Below are 17087 nucleotides of genomic sequence, written 5' to 3' on the forward strand. Positions count from 1 at the left end.
TCAAACTGCAGAGTACGTATCTGAGTAAAACTCTCAAGCAGCCAAGGGCCTCAGCAAGTTACTTCCAATGTAGAAGCGAGCCTCCGGGTATTCTCTAACCCCCCCACCTCTGCCGTCATCCCACGTTAGACTTTGTCTGTGCATGTAGAGTCAGCCCAAATAAAGGAAATGATGCAGGTGGATTTTTGGAAGGCAATGCTTCTCATTTTTCAAAAAAAAAAAAAAACGTCTTCGGTTCATTGATTGGTTGTGAAAATCTTTTCAGCGGTTGACAGAAGAGTATATAAGAACAAGAAAAGCATGTTGTTGGTCACATCGCAAAGCCAGAAGATACTGAAAACATCACATCGGCACAAGACAAGATGTTTACACAGAGACAGACATACCTGGAGAAGGGTAAGTTTACTCTGTGGTTGGTCATCTTTGAAGTTAGATGATTGAGGAGAGAACTTTTTTGAAATGTTGTAGCAATACAGCCTTTTTTGTGTGTGTATAGAAGTAAAAATGACTGAGATTCTGCAGAGTTGCAGATAATTTGTAAAGCTTTGTAGCACAAAGACCTGAAACCATTTTCAGTATTTTAAATGAATATTTTCTGTTTTTTCCCTCCAGCTCTCCTCTTTGCTGTGCTGCTTCTTGTGACCTCAGCAGGACAATCAGCAGTGCTGACTGACAACCTGCAGACCACAGCAACTCCTCCTCCTCCTCCTCCTCCTCCTCCTCCTCCGACAGATTCACCTCTGACCACACAGCTCAGCAACAGTAAGTGTCTTAACTCTGGGTTCTGTTTCAGCCTGAAGACATACGTTACATAACGTCCCAAAATATCCTAATAAATTACCTAGCTTGTGTGCAAATGATTTAAGACTGAAAGATATCTCTGTAGACGTCTGTGTGGGTTACTTAACTGATTAGATATAAAATTAATAATAAATTATGAGAATTAATAAATAGACTAGAGTATGGGTTCCTCTTCCTGCCACAAGGAAAACATGTAAAATTGCCTTTTTATTTTTTTTTAACTTATTCATTGATTGGTTCATCACAATATTAATTTACTTGATTGTAGCACAAAAGGGCATCCGTATGTTTGAGTCAAGTTTTGCTCATGTGATGCTCTCCTCTCTCTCTCTCTGCAGGCAGCGTGGAGGGACCACGAGTCCAGTTTTTACACACACCATGTGGCAGCGATCACGACAATTTCTGTAGTAACGGTGGCCAGTGTGTGTTCCCCCAAGACAGCGTCGACCCCTTCTGCATGTAAGCACTAAAATGATACCACAAACACAGCATGCTTCCTGCAGAGGTGCCCTGTGTGCTCCGATTATTTTAGTTATGATCAGTAAAAAAAATTCTCCAAATGCTACGTGTTGGTTCGTGTTCTCCTTTGGAATGCACTCACGTATTTGTCCTCTGGTCTGCAGCTGCACAACCTCCTACAGCGGGCATCGCTGCATGTTATTTACTGGAGAAACCTATATTCTACCCGAGAATGAGCAGCTGATTGCCATCGGCTTTGGAGTAATCATGCTCATCTTTTTCCTGGCCATTTTAATTTACTGCATCGCCCTTAAGAGGTGAGTATCTTCAGGCTTTCTTGGTACAACACTGCACTTGTCTGCAAACATGAGGGCACCTAGGAAATGGGGGGGAAATGTACTTTACTGTTACAGAATCAGAGTCACAAAACATGAACTCAACAGGTCTAATGAGATAAAACAGCTATATACTATACAAATCTATCTAAATTGCACTTCATTATACTTTTACATTAGTGGCATCTCACCATGAGCCTGAAACTGTATTTTGCTAGAAAACTTAAAGTATCCCCAAGAACAAGTGAATAATTCTGATGTATTTCCTTTCTTTGTTCTCAGGTGTAGGAAATCAGCACCACTAATAAAATCTGCACCATCTGAAATTTCTGTGTGACTTCTACAACTCCCTGTTTGTCCTCCCTTTTCTTTATCACCTGCTGGAAAAATATGTAAATAAGTAAGATTGTCATATCATGTCATTTCAACGCTGTGAAAGGAGGAAAATCTGGATGAGGAAAGACCTGAAAGCTGTATCACGCCTGAATGAGAGGGGATAGATATTTATTGTAGCTATTAAGTTATTTTAGTTTTCAGTTTATTTAAAGTTTTGTAATAAATTTGTGAAAAAGACTATGTGTTGTTTGAATTTCTGTACACACACATCATGTTGTTTTTATTAGTAATTAACTAATTGGGAGGCTCAACAAGCAGTTTTAATCTGACAGGAGATTCTTAAGGTGTCTTATCCCATATAGTATTATTTAAAAACTCATGAATGCCTGTTTGATTTCCACTTATTAATCCTTTGAAGGGATAATGCTCTTTCATCCGCAGACAAGCCACCTGTTAAGCCCAAAAGCCAAAAAATCTAATTAAACAAGAAGTCAGTATGCAAAAGGGTCAAATGTGCTCCGACAGCAGATTTGAGGAAACAAAAATGATGCTACGTTGTGGCCCTACTCTTGAACTGAGGAGGTCATATATAAAACATCAAGTAGGCTGTCATGTATGTTGAATTTACTAAAGTTAATGTTGAGATTGCATCTAAAAATGAGGGAAAAAATGGTAAATAAAATAAAATAAAGGTTGACATGCACATTTCATGGAGTATTTTTTCCATTCATGCTGCTGGATATGTTTTTGGTCAACTATATGTAATTTTATACTTTCCAGTTTCCCTTTTGCTGGTTGATTTTGCATAAAAATCCTGAAATATAATACCTAATAATACAAATGCATTTTTTATACACTTTTGCTGATAATGATTTGCACTTTAACTTGAGTAGGATTTAGAATTAAGGACATTTACTTGCAATAGGCTATTTTTTACATTGCTATATAATTATTTTTTTTTAACTCCTAAGTAAATCTCCCTGTGGAAGCTTCTGCCACCACAGTTTATCTTAAATTGCAAATTAAGGGTGAAGATTCCATTTCCACCTGGATTCCAACAAGTCTATTATCGATTAGAGGGTAGGATCTGTCTTTTTCTTTGGGCCTTTGAAGCGTGAAATGGTCTAAATTACAGGAGTCTGTCACCACACCCAGACCGCAGGACTCTGCTTCTACCTGAGAGTCTGTTTGGAAAAGTCGGAAGAGTTTTTTTTAAGATCCGCAGCGACTCGTCTTCTTCTCTTATCGAGCCTCCTGACAGCGAACATGTGGATCTGCAAACCCTCAACGATCCTTTCCCTCATCGGTAAAGTCTATTTTTATAATACTTGATACAGCAAAGTCAGGATCACATCTTAATTTAGAAAATGTTTCTGGTAGAGTTGGTAGATAACGTTGTCGATACGAGCCCAGAGAGAAGATCAGGCCTGATTTAACGTTAAAAGGCAAGAAATGAGCTGTTGTATGGGACTGAAAACTAACATTTACGCAAATATTAACGGTTTAGAACACTTACAATGCATTTATTCCACAGCTTCAGTGGCTCTTTACTCTCCAGATTGGGATTTTTAATTAGTAACTTCACTTCTCTTCATTTTACCAGTTAGCATTTCTGTATTTTTATTTAACCTATTTTAAATAGATGGCTTAATCACTCAGTTGTTGGTGTCATGCTTTTTTAATTTAACTGTTATATGTAATATTTTAATACTGCTGGATATATACTGACATTTTAGCTAGTTTATGGGTAATTTAATTAGCAAAAATGCATTCTTTAAGGTGGTTTTTATGTGTAAACTATTTATCTGCAATGCAACCCCAGTAACTACAGCTGCCAAATAAATTCAGTAGAGTAAAAAAAAAGTGCAATATAGCCCTGTACAATGCAGTAGAAGTTGCATGCAATAGAAACACTTAACTAAAATGCAACTTTCCAAAAATAGCAATTATATTGAATAAACGAACTTAGTTACAATATTTTGGAGAGAAATCCTGATATACTCCGCTATGTTTGCACATATCTATGCAGCTCGTGATGGATTTTTTAAAACTTCACTAGTGGGAGAGGAACTGAAAGTACTTTTAATTAGTTTCTTTCAGTTTTGCATCATGCTGCTGTGTTCTCATGACAGCAGTTTAAAGATTAAGTCATGCAAATGTAGGCGATGAGATGATTTAACAGTGTAGAACGCAAAGTGACCTCAACCAGTTGTGTAATGCTTAATAATAATAATTCTAATACATAAATTTTCCTGTGTAATGACTATTTTACTTAAATAATGTAAATACAAAAGCTCAGATATTCTCTGCTGCAGCTAAAATAACTAAACATCATCAATGCAGGACTTTTAATTCTCTTGAAATACCTTTTTATTATAGTTTTTTTAGTTAAAATGCAGCTAAAGTCAGAAATAATATGTCACGTCATAAATTTTTAATCTGGACAGAAAGGATGAATATAGCTAAATTTAGGATCCAAAGGTGTTGCAGGTGCATTTTTTACAGACTGCATGCAAGGTAAAATTTAAAATCCTTAGTTTCACTGTTGATCCTTTGGTATATTAAGCAGCTGATGCTTTGATACTTAATTTTTGCTTTAACTTCATGAATATTTTGCATTTGTTAAATCAGTCAGAAGTTGAGCTATCATGAAATATAAGGCCTGTTTCTGCAGCTACAAGTAATTTCTGAAACCAGCTCGAGTGGAAATTTTGGATGCAGATGTAGGACACGTCGCTGTGACGCCAATTTAGGGCCAAAAGCCTGAGGGGAGCTGGAGGATGTCGGCAATTAAACCATGAATGGAGCTTTATTATTCTAACAGCATGTGCAGTCAGGTTAAATCTGTCATTTTCTCGAGCGGGTTCATTCTTCTGTGCAAAAAGTCAAACAGCAATTAATATATTACAGATTTTGTGGATGAGATCAGGTGAATAACATACTGAGATTGCAGAAAGACAATATTTTGCAGTAGACTGCAATAATATAAATGGTAAAGTGAGTTTTAACCACCTTCCATGCGAGTAAATATTTGAGATCAAGTCCTTTTAAAAGGTCACAAGAGAAGAAAAAGAAAAGTTGTGCAAACCCAATGCTTTGGATTTTTCCTTAATCTTTTCTTTCTTTTGTAAAATTTTGAATTAATTTTCCCTTACTGGGTATATCAAGCTGTTATATTGTATGTTATATATGAAAGGATGCACTTCTGAGTGATATTTGACTGCTTGCATTTGTAATAACACTGTAAATCCTTACAGAAGTAGGTGTAATAATTAAGATTTTTACTTTTTTTCAATAGAAAAAGCAACTAATACAGCAGAGGCGTCAAACTCATTTTAGTTCAGGGACCACATACAGCCCAGTTTGATCTCAAGTGGACCGGACCAGTAAAATCAAAGTATAATAACCAATAAATAACATAAAACTCCAAATTTTTCCCGTTTGTTTAGTGCAAAAAAGTACATTCTGAAAATGTTCACATTTAATGAACTATCTTTTTACAAAACATCATGAACAAAATGAAATTTCATAACAAAAAATAAGAGCAATTTCAACAATATTATGCCTCAGTTTATCATTTACACATTACAACTTGCAGATCACAGAGTGTCTACAAAAGGCACAAAATACTCAATATACTATTTTACTTTATGATCAAAACATCTTGTCACGATCGAGAAATTATTTTAAATTTACATTCATTTCCACATCTGTGTAGTAATCCTGACCACCTGAACTGACACACCACACAAGCTAAAGTGGGAACTATTAAGGAAGAAGGTTAAGTTATCCGCCTGCCTTGTAAATGTATAAAATTTACTCACAAAAAATACATAGCAGCTGTGGCAGTACAGTGGACATATTTAAAATAGCAGTTGCTTGTATGGAAAAATTGCAGCTAATGTCATCGCTGTTTCTACACTTTGCAAAGTCATTATGCGGGCCAGATTGGACCCTCTGGGGGGGCGCTTTTGGCCCGCGGGCCGCATGTTTGACACCCCTGTTCTAGGGTAAAACATTTCAGAGTTACTCCTTTGTTCTGAGCTCTTGTGTGAGTCACATAAAGTCAGTTTTTTTGCTGCTCAGAAGTCACAGTTTTTCACCGATGGTGCAAAATGTTGGGAAAATACAAGTTTTAACTTTCATCTCAGTTAATGCGATGACTTAAGGTGGGTGTTGAGAACATGCAGTTAGTGAGTCACGGGCAAATGATATAAATGAGCTGATTAATTAGTAATACACAAAATTAGCTTTGGCACTATTTCCAGTATGTTGAGTTCTTCAGAACCACCCAGCAACCAGACGGAGTTCTCTCCCTGAAAACACAGAAAAATACCTGTGCAGCCATAACAACCGACAGAAACCCAGAAAGGGTGGATGGGAAGGATTTTATACTGGATTCATAACCAGTCATAACCAGACACATCCTGTATTCATGTGTTTTTTTTGTTGCGTCCTCTGGAATGTGGGCGGAAAACGAACTGTCAAAATGAACAGCAAATAAACAGTGTAACTTTATGGTCACAGATTGTAAACAAACAAATGATCATTTTTAAAAATGCAGATTTTTGATAAGGACATTCTGTACACTTTTGGCCTGTTTATAGTTTGTTTTTAACATGCAAATTATTACTTTTTCCCTGTAATTTTATTGGACATCATCTGCAATTTAAAAAAAACTGGAAAAATCTGGAAAATTTGTCACCAAATTATTAAATTTTTTTAACTTAATATGCATAATTTTACTTTCAAATAATAGCAAATATCAGTAAAATGATTGTTTTTTGCTCCAAATATATATATATATATATATATATATATATATATATATATATATATATATATATATATATGTATATATGTATATATGTATATATATGTATGTATATATATATATATATATATATATATATATGTATATATATATATATATATATATATATATATATATATTAATAAGTGTCAAAAATGGTACAGTTTTTGATTATAAAAACATATATTTTATTTATTTATTTGTTTTTAATGATCAAACACTCAGTATGGCCTGTTTTTAACTTGCAAATAAATACTCTTTTGGTGATTTTATTACATATTATCAGTAATTTAACAAAACTTTGAAAATCTATGAAATAGCAGTTTAAAATGATTTATCATTTTTTGAAATCTCAAATGTACCTAATTTGACTTTCAATTAATAGCAATTATCTGTAAAAGTGTAAAGACTTTATAGTGGCTGCTACCAGATTCATAACCAGACATAACCAGACACATCTTGCATCCAGATTCATGTGTTTTTCTGTTCCTTCCGCTGGAATGTGGGCGTCTACACAATGCAGCACGTTATAAAGTCATGCAGGCTGGTACAGGCATGCGGGTCATGCAGACGGCACAAGCAACACGTCACAACCTAAAACTGGCAGCCAAACTGACAATTCTCGCCAAATAATGTGTTTTTCCTGTGATCTTTACGAGTTCTAAAATATTCCTTAATGCTGGCGCGGTGTCTTATCGAAATAAACAGATATAAATCATAAACAGATTGATGTGGACTAATCAGGATAATGATCCTCTTTCTAACGTGCAGATCAAACATGCTGGTGTTTATTTAACACTAGCTCTTCAAGTGAACATGACATTTGCCTGTAAAGTTCAGTTTTTTTCATGTCAAATTTAAGTTTTATAAACCACATATACTGTCATCTGTAATGACAAATGTATTTAGGTTAAAGTGTTCATATGTGATCACTTTAAAGTTTTGAGTTTAGGGGGTTTCATTGTCTTTAATACAACATCTAATGCCATGTAAATCTACACAAAAGCAGTTAAAGCTTATGAAAATGGAGAGTAACTTCTTTAAACCGATTACAGCTCACAGCAATATAACCTGTGGAGTCACACTTTCATACTAACACTCTTTCATAGGGCCTTTACAGCCATAAACACATCATGTGAATCAAACTGACCTGCCAATCCTTCATCCCGTATGATTAATGCTATTTGTTTCCTGTTCAACAGGTGTCATGCTGATCTGGCCGTCTGTCCTCACACAGAATGTCTCACCCAAGCTGCAGGCAGACAGCAGCTCTCTATCTGCAGGTATTCATTCACTAGCTGCTCTGATGAATTTAGAGCTGTGATTTTTGTAGGATAATACATCAGACCTTGTCAAATATGATAAGTATGGGATGGATGTAGTTTGGGAGTTAGAAACAAATCTAATAGGGGGAAAATTATACTCTTGTAATTGATAATATCACTTCATTTATTTAGTTTTTGGTGCAGCTTCGCACCAGACTGTAGAAATATATCCATCTAGAAACAATAATAAACTGTTCAGTAACAGTTCAGTTTCAGTTTTCTCTGTTTCTATATGTTGAGCTACATATATTTGGGGTTTGGACTGTTTAATGACATTTTGGGATCAATCTACTAACTGACTAATGGAGCAAATAACTAGTATATTCATTAATAATGATAATAAATGTTGATTGTAGTTTGAAGGTGTTTACATCGACTAAGACTGAGTCCAACAGGGTTGGATTTGATCGTCCTTAAAGTTGAAAGTCAACAATATATGCATTGAATTTTTTAAAGTTTCACAGCAAGTGTGTTGAACGAGAAAGCCAAAACAATAAAAATTTGAATTTGTTGAAGTAAAATGTGTAGAAATCTGATGTAACAGTATATTTGAAATGTACAGCAAATTAATCACATTTCCAAAGTAAATTTGCAAATTTATTCATAATTCTTCAGGTCAGCGCTTAAATTGAACCAGGCAACTAGAGGGATAGAAAAAACTAGTATAACATGTAACAACACAATAAGACTAAAGATTGAAATTAACAAATGAGGTCTGCAAATAAGGCTCATTCTCAGTACTTATTAATCTGATTAATCCTTTCTTTGGTCGATAAAACATCAGAGAAAAAGTTATAAATACAAGTCAGATGGTCTTGCTTTGTCTGATCAACAGCCCAGAATCCCAAAAATATTCAGCTGACTATAATATAAGACCTATAAAAGCAGTAAATTATTATGTTTGAGGATCTGACACTATCAAATGTTTGGTCATTTTGCTTTAAAAAGACTTATAGTGATCATTTTCAGCCGATTCATTTTCTTTCTGTTGACTAGTTGCTGCATAAAACACGTCAAATATAACATTAACATTCATAACAATTTACTGATTTTAAAGATGTTCCTAGGCCTCCATGACTCAGATATTGATAATAATTTTACTGCAAAAACAATATTAATATAGTAATGACAGCAGTATGTCTGTGTAGTTTCTCATTCATCCAGTACTACTCTTACCTGGGGCTTAGGTATGATTCTAAACACAGGTTTGTATATTTAATGTCATCTGAGAGGGGGTGTACTAAGGTTTCCAACAGCATCTTGTTGCTGGTGTTTCAGGGCAGACAGAAGAGCGCCATCATGTGGTGAAGAGGATGACAAAGAGCTGCGACAGCACCTTTGATGATTACTGCCTGAACAACGGCCAGTGCATGCTGCTGGTGGACATCAATGAGCATCACTGCAAGTACGATCCAGAGTGTGGGAGGCTGAGTGTGTCTGCAGCTTCCTCATCGCCTGTAATTATTCCTGACTCCTCTGGTTGTGTTGCAGGTGTGTGGGGGGATACTCCGGCCCCAGGTGCGGCACCGTGCGGCTGAACGACTTTGTCTTTCAGCCGCTGGCCGAAGAGCAAGTGGTCGTCGTGGTTTTCTGCGTGAGTTTGCTGATTATAGGTCTGGCTGGAGCTCTGTACTTCTGCTGCAAATGGTGAGAACTTTTGATGGGACTTAACAAGTTCTGAGATATGTTAACACTGTTATTGGTGAAGTAGATAAGGATAATAATGATTATTAGTGCCTGCATTTGAAGGCTGTAGCTACTGATGGGACATCTGACTGTATGACAAGCTCCAGACTAACAAGAAACTGCAGTAAAATTAGGCTAAATCTGCTGCTTCTTCAAACTGTCCCTTTTCTGCTGCACTGGAAGGAAAAAAATGTTTAAAAAATTGTGAACAGTTGATTACTGTAATGTTCAACAACTGGTAAAAAATAATGGCAAATATCTGTTAAAGAAAATGACAGACAGTAAAGCAATGATATTTTATGGTAAAGATACTGATTTTGATGTGGACTGTTTTTTTGTTTCTTTTTTATTAGATATTATTTGTCCTTTACCAAAAACAAATCTAGGAAAATTATTAGCCAAATTATTTTTTTTACCTTAATATGCACATTTTTCTTCCAATTATTATTATTATTATTATTATTATTAGTAGTAGTAATAATAATAGTAATAATAATAATAATAATAATAATAATAATATCTGGAGAATAATTCGGTATATTTGCTAAATAAAAAATTATGGTCAAATGCTGCACGCATTATGAATAACTATTTTTAAAAATACAGATAATTTGGTAAGTGTGATCATAGATTCTGAGGCTGATCCTGACACGAGATTTTATCATGTAAAACCTTCACGTTTACCTTCTGTTTCAAACTGAGCAGTTCATGACATGAAATCTTTCCTAAGCATCTCCTTTCATGCAGATACATGTCAAAGCCCAGATGATGATTATTATCTCACAGCCATTTCTTTAGGCTCTGAAGTCCCATCAACCTACAGTTTTGATTTTATTACAGGCTTTTCAAAGGATTTTTTAAGCATGATGAAATACAAAGTTGGTGATGTAATTATTGCCTTTTCATCTACCATAACTAATGTGCCTTGTCATTTTTGCAGGTATAAAAAAAACAGATTCCCACGTCAGCAGAAGCGGCACAGTTACAAAGGAGTCCAGGCTGTTTAAAAAGGCGCTCACACCCATTGCATGTGCTGCTGGAAAAATGCAAACCAGGGTTTCCCCCGTCTTTTCTGAATGAAAAGTTCAACACGATGCTTCCTGACCAGCTCACGCTCAGTGGCCGGCTTACTGGTTCTGCTCCTGCTTAGAGTGCAGCGCGTCACATGGCTTTATCCAGCAGGGAGATCATCACAAAGAGATTAAAATGGTCAAAAAGCAGCAGCTTTGTACGCGCCACGATTGTTTTCCTGCTGCACCGGTTCTAAAGTTTCGGCACCTGTTACACTCAGTTTGAAAAGATGAATAGGGAGACACACAAAAACAGTTTCTGTGTGTGTGAAACCACCCACATGATGGTGGAAAAATCATGAAAAATGCATGAATGTGAGGGCAAAGGATGGGCAAATGCAACGGTAGTAACTTCTTTTTGGAGATATTTAGGTCACTGTTTGCAAAACAAACTTCATGTGTTGACAGGCAAAAGGCCACAGCTTGCAATAACTGCCTGAATGTTTATCACAATCATTATCATGCTATAGTTTCAGTTTTAACTCTTATTTTGCCATAATTTATGTATCTGAGGTCTGATTTCAGATTAGTTTTTGAGATTTAGCGATGCTTTAATCAGCCTCCAAGATCTAAGAATAGAACTGATCAAAAATCTGAATAATCAAGTTTTCATCTGCCTGCCATTTCTCATCAAATTTACTTCCTAAAATCCACTATACCCCATTTTTTGGTTCCTTAAACCAAACTTTTAATTTAAGCTTCACATTTCTGACTGATTTAGCTTTTTGTTATTGTCTCTTGATTTTTCTAGCAAAAACATTAAAAGTAGTCACCTTTATCATTATTACTGCTATTAAACTGGTCACTGAGGGTAAAAGTTTTGTGTTTTATTGTTTAAAACTTTGCCAGGTCATATAGTCTTCTCATTTTAATTATTTATTTCACAGTAGTAATGTGTAAACTGGATTCTCGCTCTGTTACTGCAAAGAATGATTTTTTTTTTTTTACATTTGTATGTTTATTGCTTTCACATGCTTCTCAAGTCTACGCGCTGTTTTTACATTTTTCTTCCATGTTCTCTTTTAAAGAATATCTTTTTTAGGAACACGTGTAAGAAAAAAAAATGCTTAAATGCTGCTTGAAGACATTTTTACATGGAATTCTTGCGATGACAGTATTAGCTGTGAGTGTACCAGAAAATATGTCTAATAAAATCTAAAATAATATGTACATTTAACATTTGCAGCTTGGACTCATTTACTAACTTACTTACTTACTTCATTTACTACATCAGTGTGAATATTTGTTTTAAATTGTAGTGATACTGATTGTGTATTTGCAGGAGTTTTCCACAAGAACGCTTAACCCTCATCAGTACATGTGGCAAAACCTATTAATCCATACAGCTGGACCCCAGTAGTATTTCATCTGTTTCACATTTGTGTTCCTAAGACGTGTGTCATCTATAGATACAAATATAAAAGAAACAATGAAATTACTATTATTGATTACTGATGTGTATTGCTTACAATGTTAGTGTAAGAACTCCTGAATTGAAATGAAACACAATGCAACTGAAGCAGTCATCACAAGAGTAACATAATACAAACATACATAAATAAAAGATGCACAGTCCAGCTGGGATCCGCATGTACTCCAAATGATTTTTTATATATACACCACAAATCTGGTTGGAATTAAATAAGCTTTGGTGTATGTGATGACAAGGATGTGGGTGACGACTACCTAAAGGGACTGAAAAATCCAACTTACAAATAAAAAAATATGACAAGTTATATACACCTGGGGATCCGCATCAAACCCAGCTGTACTGATGAGGGTTAAAAAATGTAGATGTCCTGAGTTTCAGTACAGAGTAAATAAAAGTAAATCGTCCCATTAGTAAGAAACATTTAGTATTTCCTGTCTCAAACGACATGACTGTAAAGCTACAAAAAATATATATAAAACCAAGCATGACAATAGCACACATAATGGACAAAAGTACAGCAAATTACACCAACAGGGAACTAAAGATGCAAAAAGCAAAGCACATGTTACATATAGCAAACACAATCTCTGCATTTCTCGATCAGAGCTTTCAAAATCAACTGCAGTTTGTTCTTAAGGTATATTCCATGACCATTGCACAAAAGTAGGTTTTTCTTTTACCAAGTTCTGAGCAAATCTACACTCTGTAGAGCATTTACATGAGCGGAAATCATAAGAGTTGGTGGTAAATGATAAAGGATAACACAGGTAAGAAGGGAGTTTACCTGGTGTTGTTTTGTAAATAAAAATATACTGATGCTGCTGTATCTGTAAGCTTAATGTGTGTTTTATCTTAACAGCTGCATTTCTTCATTTTATTATTAGTCTACATTCTGGCTCACTATGACATAATGCAACTGACCCTGATCTTTAATACCACTAAGGATTTCTGATTGACCAGTCCCTTCCCTGCTGTTACAATGTCTATAAAATGTATTCACCCACTTTGGAAGTTTTCCCCTTTTTATTGCTTTTCAACATTGCATCATGGTCAGTTTAATTTACCTTCTTTGACAAGAATTTGCAAAAAAAAAGACCCTCATGTCAAAGTGACAAACAGATTTCTACAAAGTAATGTGAGTTTATTAAAAATATAAAACTTACGATAAGTGATTGCATAAGTATCACTTCCTTGAACGTGACTCATCTAATTCAACACAGGTGCAGCCAGCTGATGTCATACAATCTGATTGTAGTTAATGGGTTCTGAGTGATTGTCTTATGAAGACGCCTGTATCTGGAAGGTGAATCAGTACTCCTAGTTAGAACTACACCATTAAGTAGCAACTTTGTGAAAAAGGTCATTAAAAAGCACGTATTCGAGAACTTCCAAGTCACTGAATATCCCTCGGAGTACAGGTAAATCCATCAGTAAGAAATGGAAGGAATATGGCACGTGTCAGTTACTGTGCAAGAAAAACTAGTGAGGGAGGCCACCAAGACACCTATGACTTCCCCAAAGGAGATGCCATTAATATTATTACTTTGTTGAAGACTGTTGTCAATAAAGTCAAATTAAATTTACTATAATTCACAATTAAACAGCAATAAGAGGGCAAAACTTCTGTACAAGTCCATGTCTAGTGCATACAGGGCTATCAGTGGGAAGATGTAGCTCCTATCGTATTATATTCTCTAACTTAAATCAAGGATGAATTTGCACTTTTTGAAGCCTGTTATAATAATCACAGGTTTGGACTGGATCATTTCACACGCAGGGATCTCTGATTTTGTCACATTTTTTTGACAAATGTGAAAACTTCAACAAAAGTAAATCCATGCCGTTGCACAATTTATACACAGGACGCCTCGTGTACACAACACCTACACACTTCCTGGCCTCATCGTGGATGGATGGACCAGCGTGTTAAAATCATGACTCCTCACTGTTTGCATTATGAGATAGAGTCACCTTAACTGACCCTTAGATAAATCATACAATCGTACATCATTCATGGTTGAGCTTTTACATCCATATAAATGTGCTTTACAGACATTCACTGCAAAAAAAAAAACCCCAACAACTTAGAACTGCGACTACAAAATTAATGTAAATTGTTGAGATATGTAGAACCACTTACACTTTTACTATTTTCATGTAATCTGATTCATGAAAAGAAAGGACAAACAGAAACATGACTAATGCCTGTTAAACACAAATGAACAGATATGCTTCTAGCACGGCTGTTGACATTTGACCTACTGAGTGCAGCGTCCGGCGTCAAGTTAATCAGTAGCACCATTTGACTCCCTGCACTCTGATTAGTGCTTCAGCCAGAGTCAGTGAAGCACTTTTAACACCTGAATGAATCCTCTGCATAGGTTCTGCATGCTAATGACCAGCGATGATGACACATAAACATTAACTCACCTGCAGACATTGCTGTGTCAAGACATACTTAAAAACACATAAGCGTGCGCTTACACACACAAAGACCCACAAACACACCCACACGCTCGGTGATGTCCATTCTGTTCTAAATATAACACCGGTGGATAAACATATCCGACATTCAGGACCTGCTGCTCTAATCTGGGCACTGTGCTCATTCTATGTAACTATTCTTACCTAATTATTGCATAAGTAATAGTAGCTTGCTCATGCAGTGAGTAATGGTGGAAGCCCCATTAAGCTGCATCCTTGCGTGTCCTTCAACAAAACAAAAATTTCCACGTGTACCATGTACACATTTGTTTTTCCTGCTCAATGCAGGCTCGTGTTAGCCTCTATTTTTGCTGGTATTTTTATTATTTGCGGTCATGTATGCTAGCAGCGTGACTCTAAGGATGGAAATGTCTGTCAATTTGGTGCAAACTGGAATACAAAGTTACGGATATTAATTTATATTGACATTCATGTTGCTCAGAGGATGAATCCTAACGAACTTGGTGGTCCTCAGATTTTCAGAAGTTTCCACCAGTCTTTTTGCACTGAACTGTCACGAAATCCTATACAGACACTTAAGGTTCGAGCTCACCCGACTTTGACCCCCGATTTCCCCTTCAGCATCATAATGAAGCTGACATCTGCAGTTTATCGGGGAATGTCTTGACATCTTCTGGATAATTTGCTATGAAAATTGACTAACCAGCTGGGGCGGAAGCTACAGTTTAACTTAAGGGCAATGAGGTTCAGGGAAACACAAGAATCAAACACAAGAATTCAAAGGTTTCCATTTTGTGCATTGGTAGACCTGTTTGGTTTGCAGTTATTCTGAATAGACATTAAAAGGTTGAATCTAACCGCAATAATGCCTGTTTTAGGTGGTTTTATTTTGTGCTTTTAACTGTTTTCTAAAAATGCATGATTCAAAGTTTTTTTTTCAAAGACATGTGGCTGCATTTGTGTGTAAAAGTCCTTCATGCTGTCATCCAGGCAGCCGTGTGTTTACAGTGGGCGGCTGTTATGAGGTGCTTCCCTCCAGACTTGTGTCAGTCTTTCCACACGTTCATATCACATATCCCCAATGCCATTACACATAATCCAAATAATTCAATGGCCATAAACAAAGCGTGTCAGGAGTTCCTGGTCGCCGTGGAAGCCCAGGAATGAGATTTGTAAGTTTACAGCGTTCCAGGCAGGTTTCTATTGGATTCCACTGTGCACGAAGGATGGGATGGCCTCTCTGTGCAGACACAACAACATAACCAACACACCCTGCTGTGCAGCTTCCCCGCCCAAGCCTTAAGGTCTCTTCTTGGTTACAGCTTACTGAAATAGTAACACCAGGCATCACTTAATCAAACGCACAGACACATATGTCAATTTGGACACGGGAAGACACCCTGGTGAACCAAACACAACACAACACACACATAGAACATGAAAAAAAGGAAGTAAAACAGGCACATTCTAACCACCAGCTCAATAAAAAAAGAGATATAAAGCAATATTCAACAGTTGCACACAATGAAAACATGATTTATTTAAATAAAAAAAAAAAAGACAAATTCAGACATGAATTGCTATCACTTTAAACATGGTCTCGTATCACTGTTTGTAGACCTGCTTGTTTTCATTTGCCCATATCTGTACACGATAACAACGCATGTATTTATGATCCTCACTATCGGCCTCATTGGCATGTAATTTCTTACTATTGACCATATTTGTGCCTTGAGTAAAGTGTAGACGTGACACTGAACTGTAAAGCGTCATAAAAGAATTCACTCAAATCACTTTGTCTATTCTAGTTTACTTAATGTAAATATATGAGTCTGGCTAATTTCTAGTTAGTTGAATTTCAAATTTATGTGTTTTTTAAAACATTTTTGAACCACTTTAGAACTTTAAACACGAGTTCTTCTGACTTAAAATTGCGTTGGTCAGACACAAAAAGTAGCAAAATTTCCCAGGATGTGTCGATGGCGACTTAAAGATCCCCAGACACCTGTCTTTTTTTTTTGCAGTTTGGGAAAACAGGCATGGACATGGAAACTTGGTGTGTGTGCCTTTGATGCATGTTAAATCAAGTTATGGTTGTTTTCTTAATAATCATGATACATTTAACTATGAGAATTCTATTTGTGATTGATAATATATCTCAGTGTAACCAGAAGCATCCTCACAAAATGTCTTTGTACTGACTCTTGTGAAAAAAAGAAAAGGATATGACAGCTGGTACTGTAGATTCTAAACAACAAATGGAGAAACTCTTTAAACTTGCAAAAAAAGAAAATCAGTGTGTGACCCTTGTCTATGGGAGTAATTGATTCAACTTAATATCTTAAGTTCACTGAAGTAGTTTATTCAAATTCAGTTAATTCAGCT

The 17087-nt window shown here is 35.9% G+C and overlaps 2 protein-coding genes across 2 annotated transcripts; both read left to right on the forward strand.

Moving 5' to 3' along the window:
* The first annotated feature begins 240 nt into the window (after positions 1–240).
* On the forward strand, positions 241–2168 carry epgn (epithelial mitogen homolog (mouse)). The gene is made up of 5 exons (XM_023288635.3): positions 241–396; positions 613–762; positions 1140–1260; positions 1425–1577; positions 1878–2168. The coding sequence occupies exons 1-5, from the start codon at positions 363–365 to the stop codon at positions 1930–1932; spliced, it is 513 nt and encodes a 170-aa protein (XP_023144403.1). The 5' UTR covers positions 241–362; the 3' UTR covers positions 1933–2168.
* Positions 2169–3076: 908 nt separating this feature from the next.
* Positions 3077–12002, forward strand: LOC111580762 (proepiregulin). The gene is made up of 5 exons (XM_023288646.3): positions 3077–3237; positions 7947–8027; positions 9348–9474; positions 9561–9716; positions 10696–12002. Exons 1-5 carry the CDS (start codon positions 3198–3200, stop codon positions 10760–10762), a joined length of 471 nt encoding a protein of 156 aa, XP_023144414.1. The 5' UTR covers positions 3077–3197; the 3' UTR covers positions 10763–12002.
* The last annotated feature ends 5085 nt before the right edge of the window (positions 12003–17087 follow it).

Source organism: Amphiprion ocellaris, chromosome 6, assembly GCF_022539595.1.
Source record: "Amphiprion ocellaris isolate individual 3 ecotype Okinawa chromosome 6, ASM2253959v1, whole genome shotgun sequence".
Lineage (NCBI taxonomy): Eukaryota > Metazoa > Chordata > Actinopteri > Pomacentridae > Amphiprion > Amphiprion ocellaris.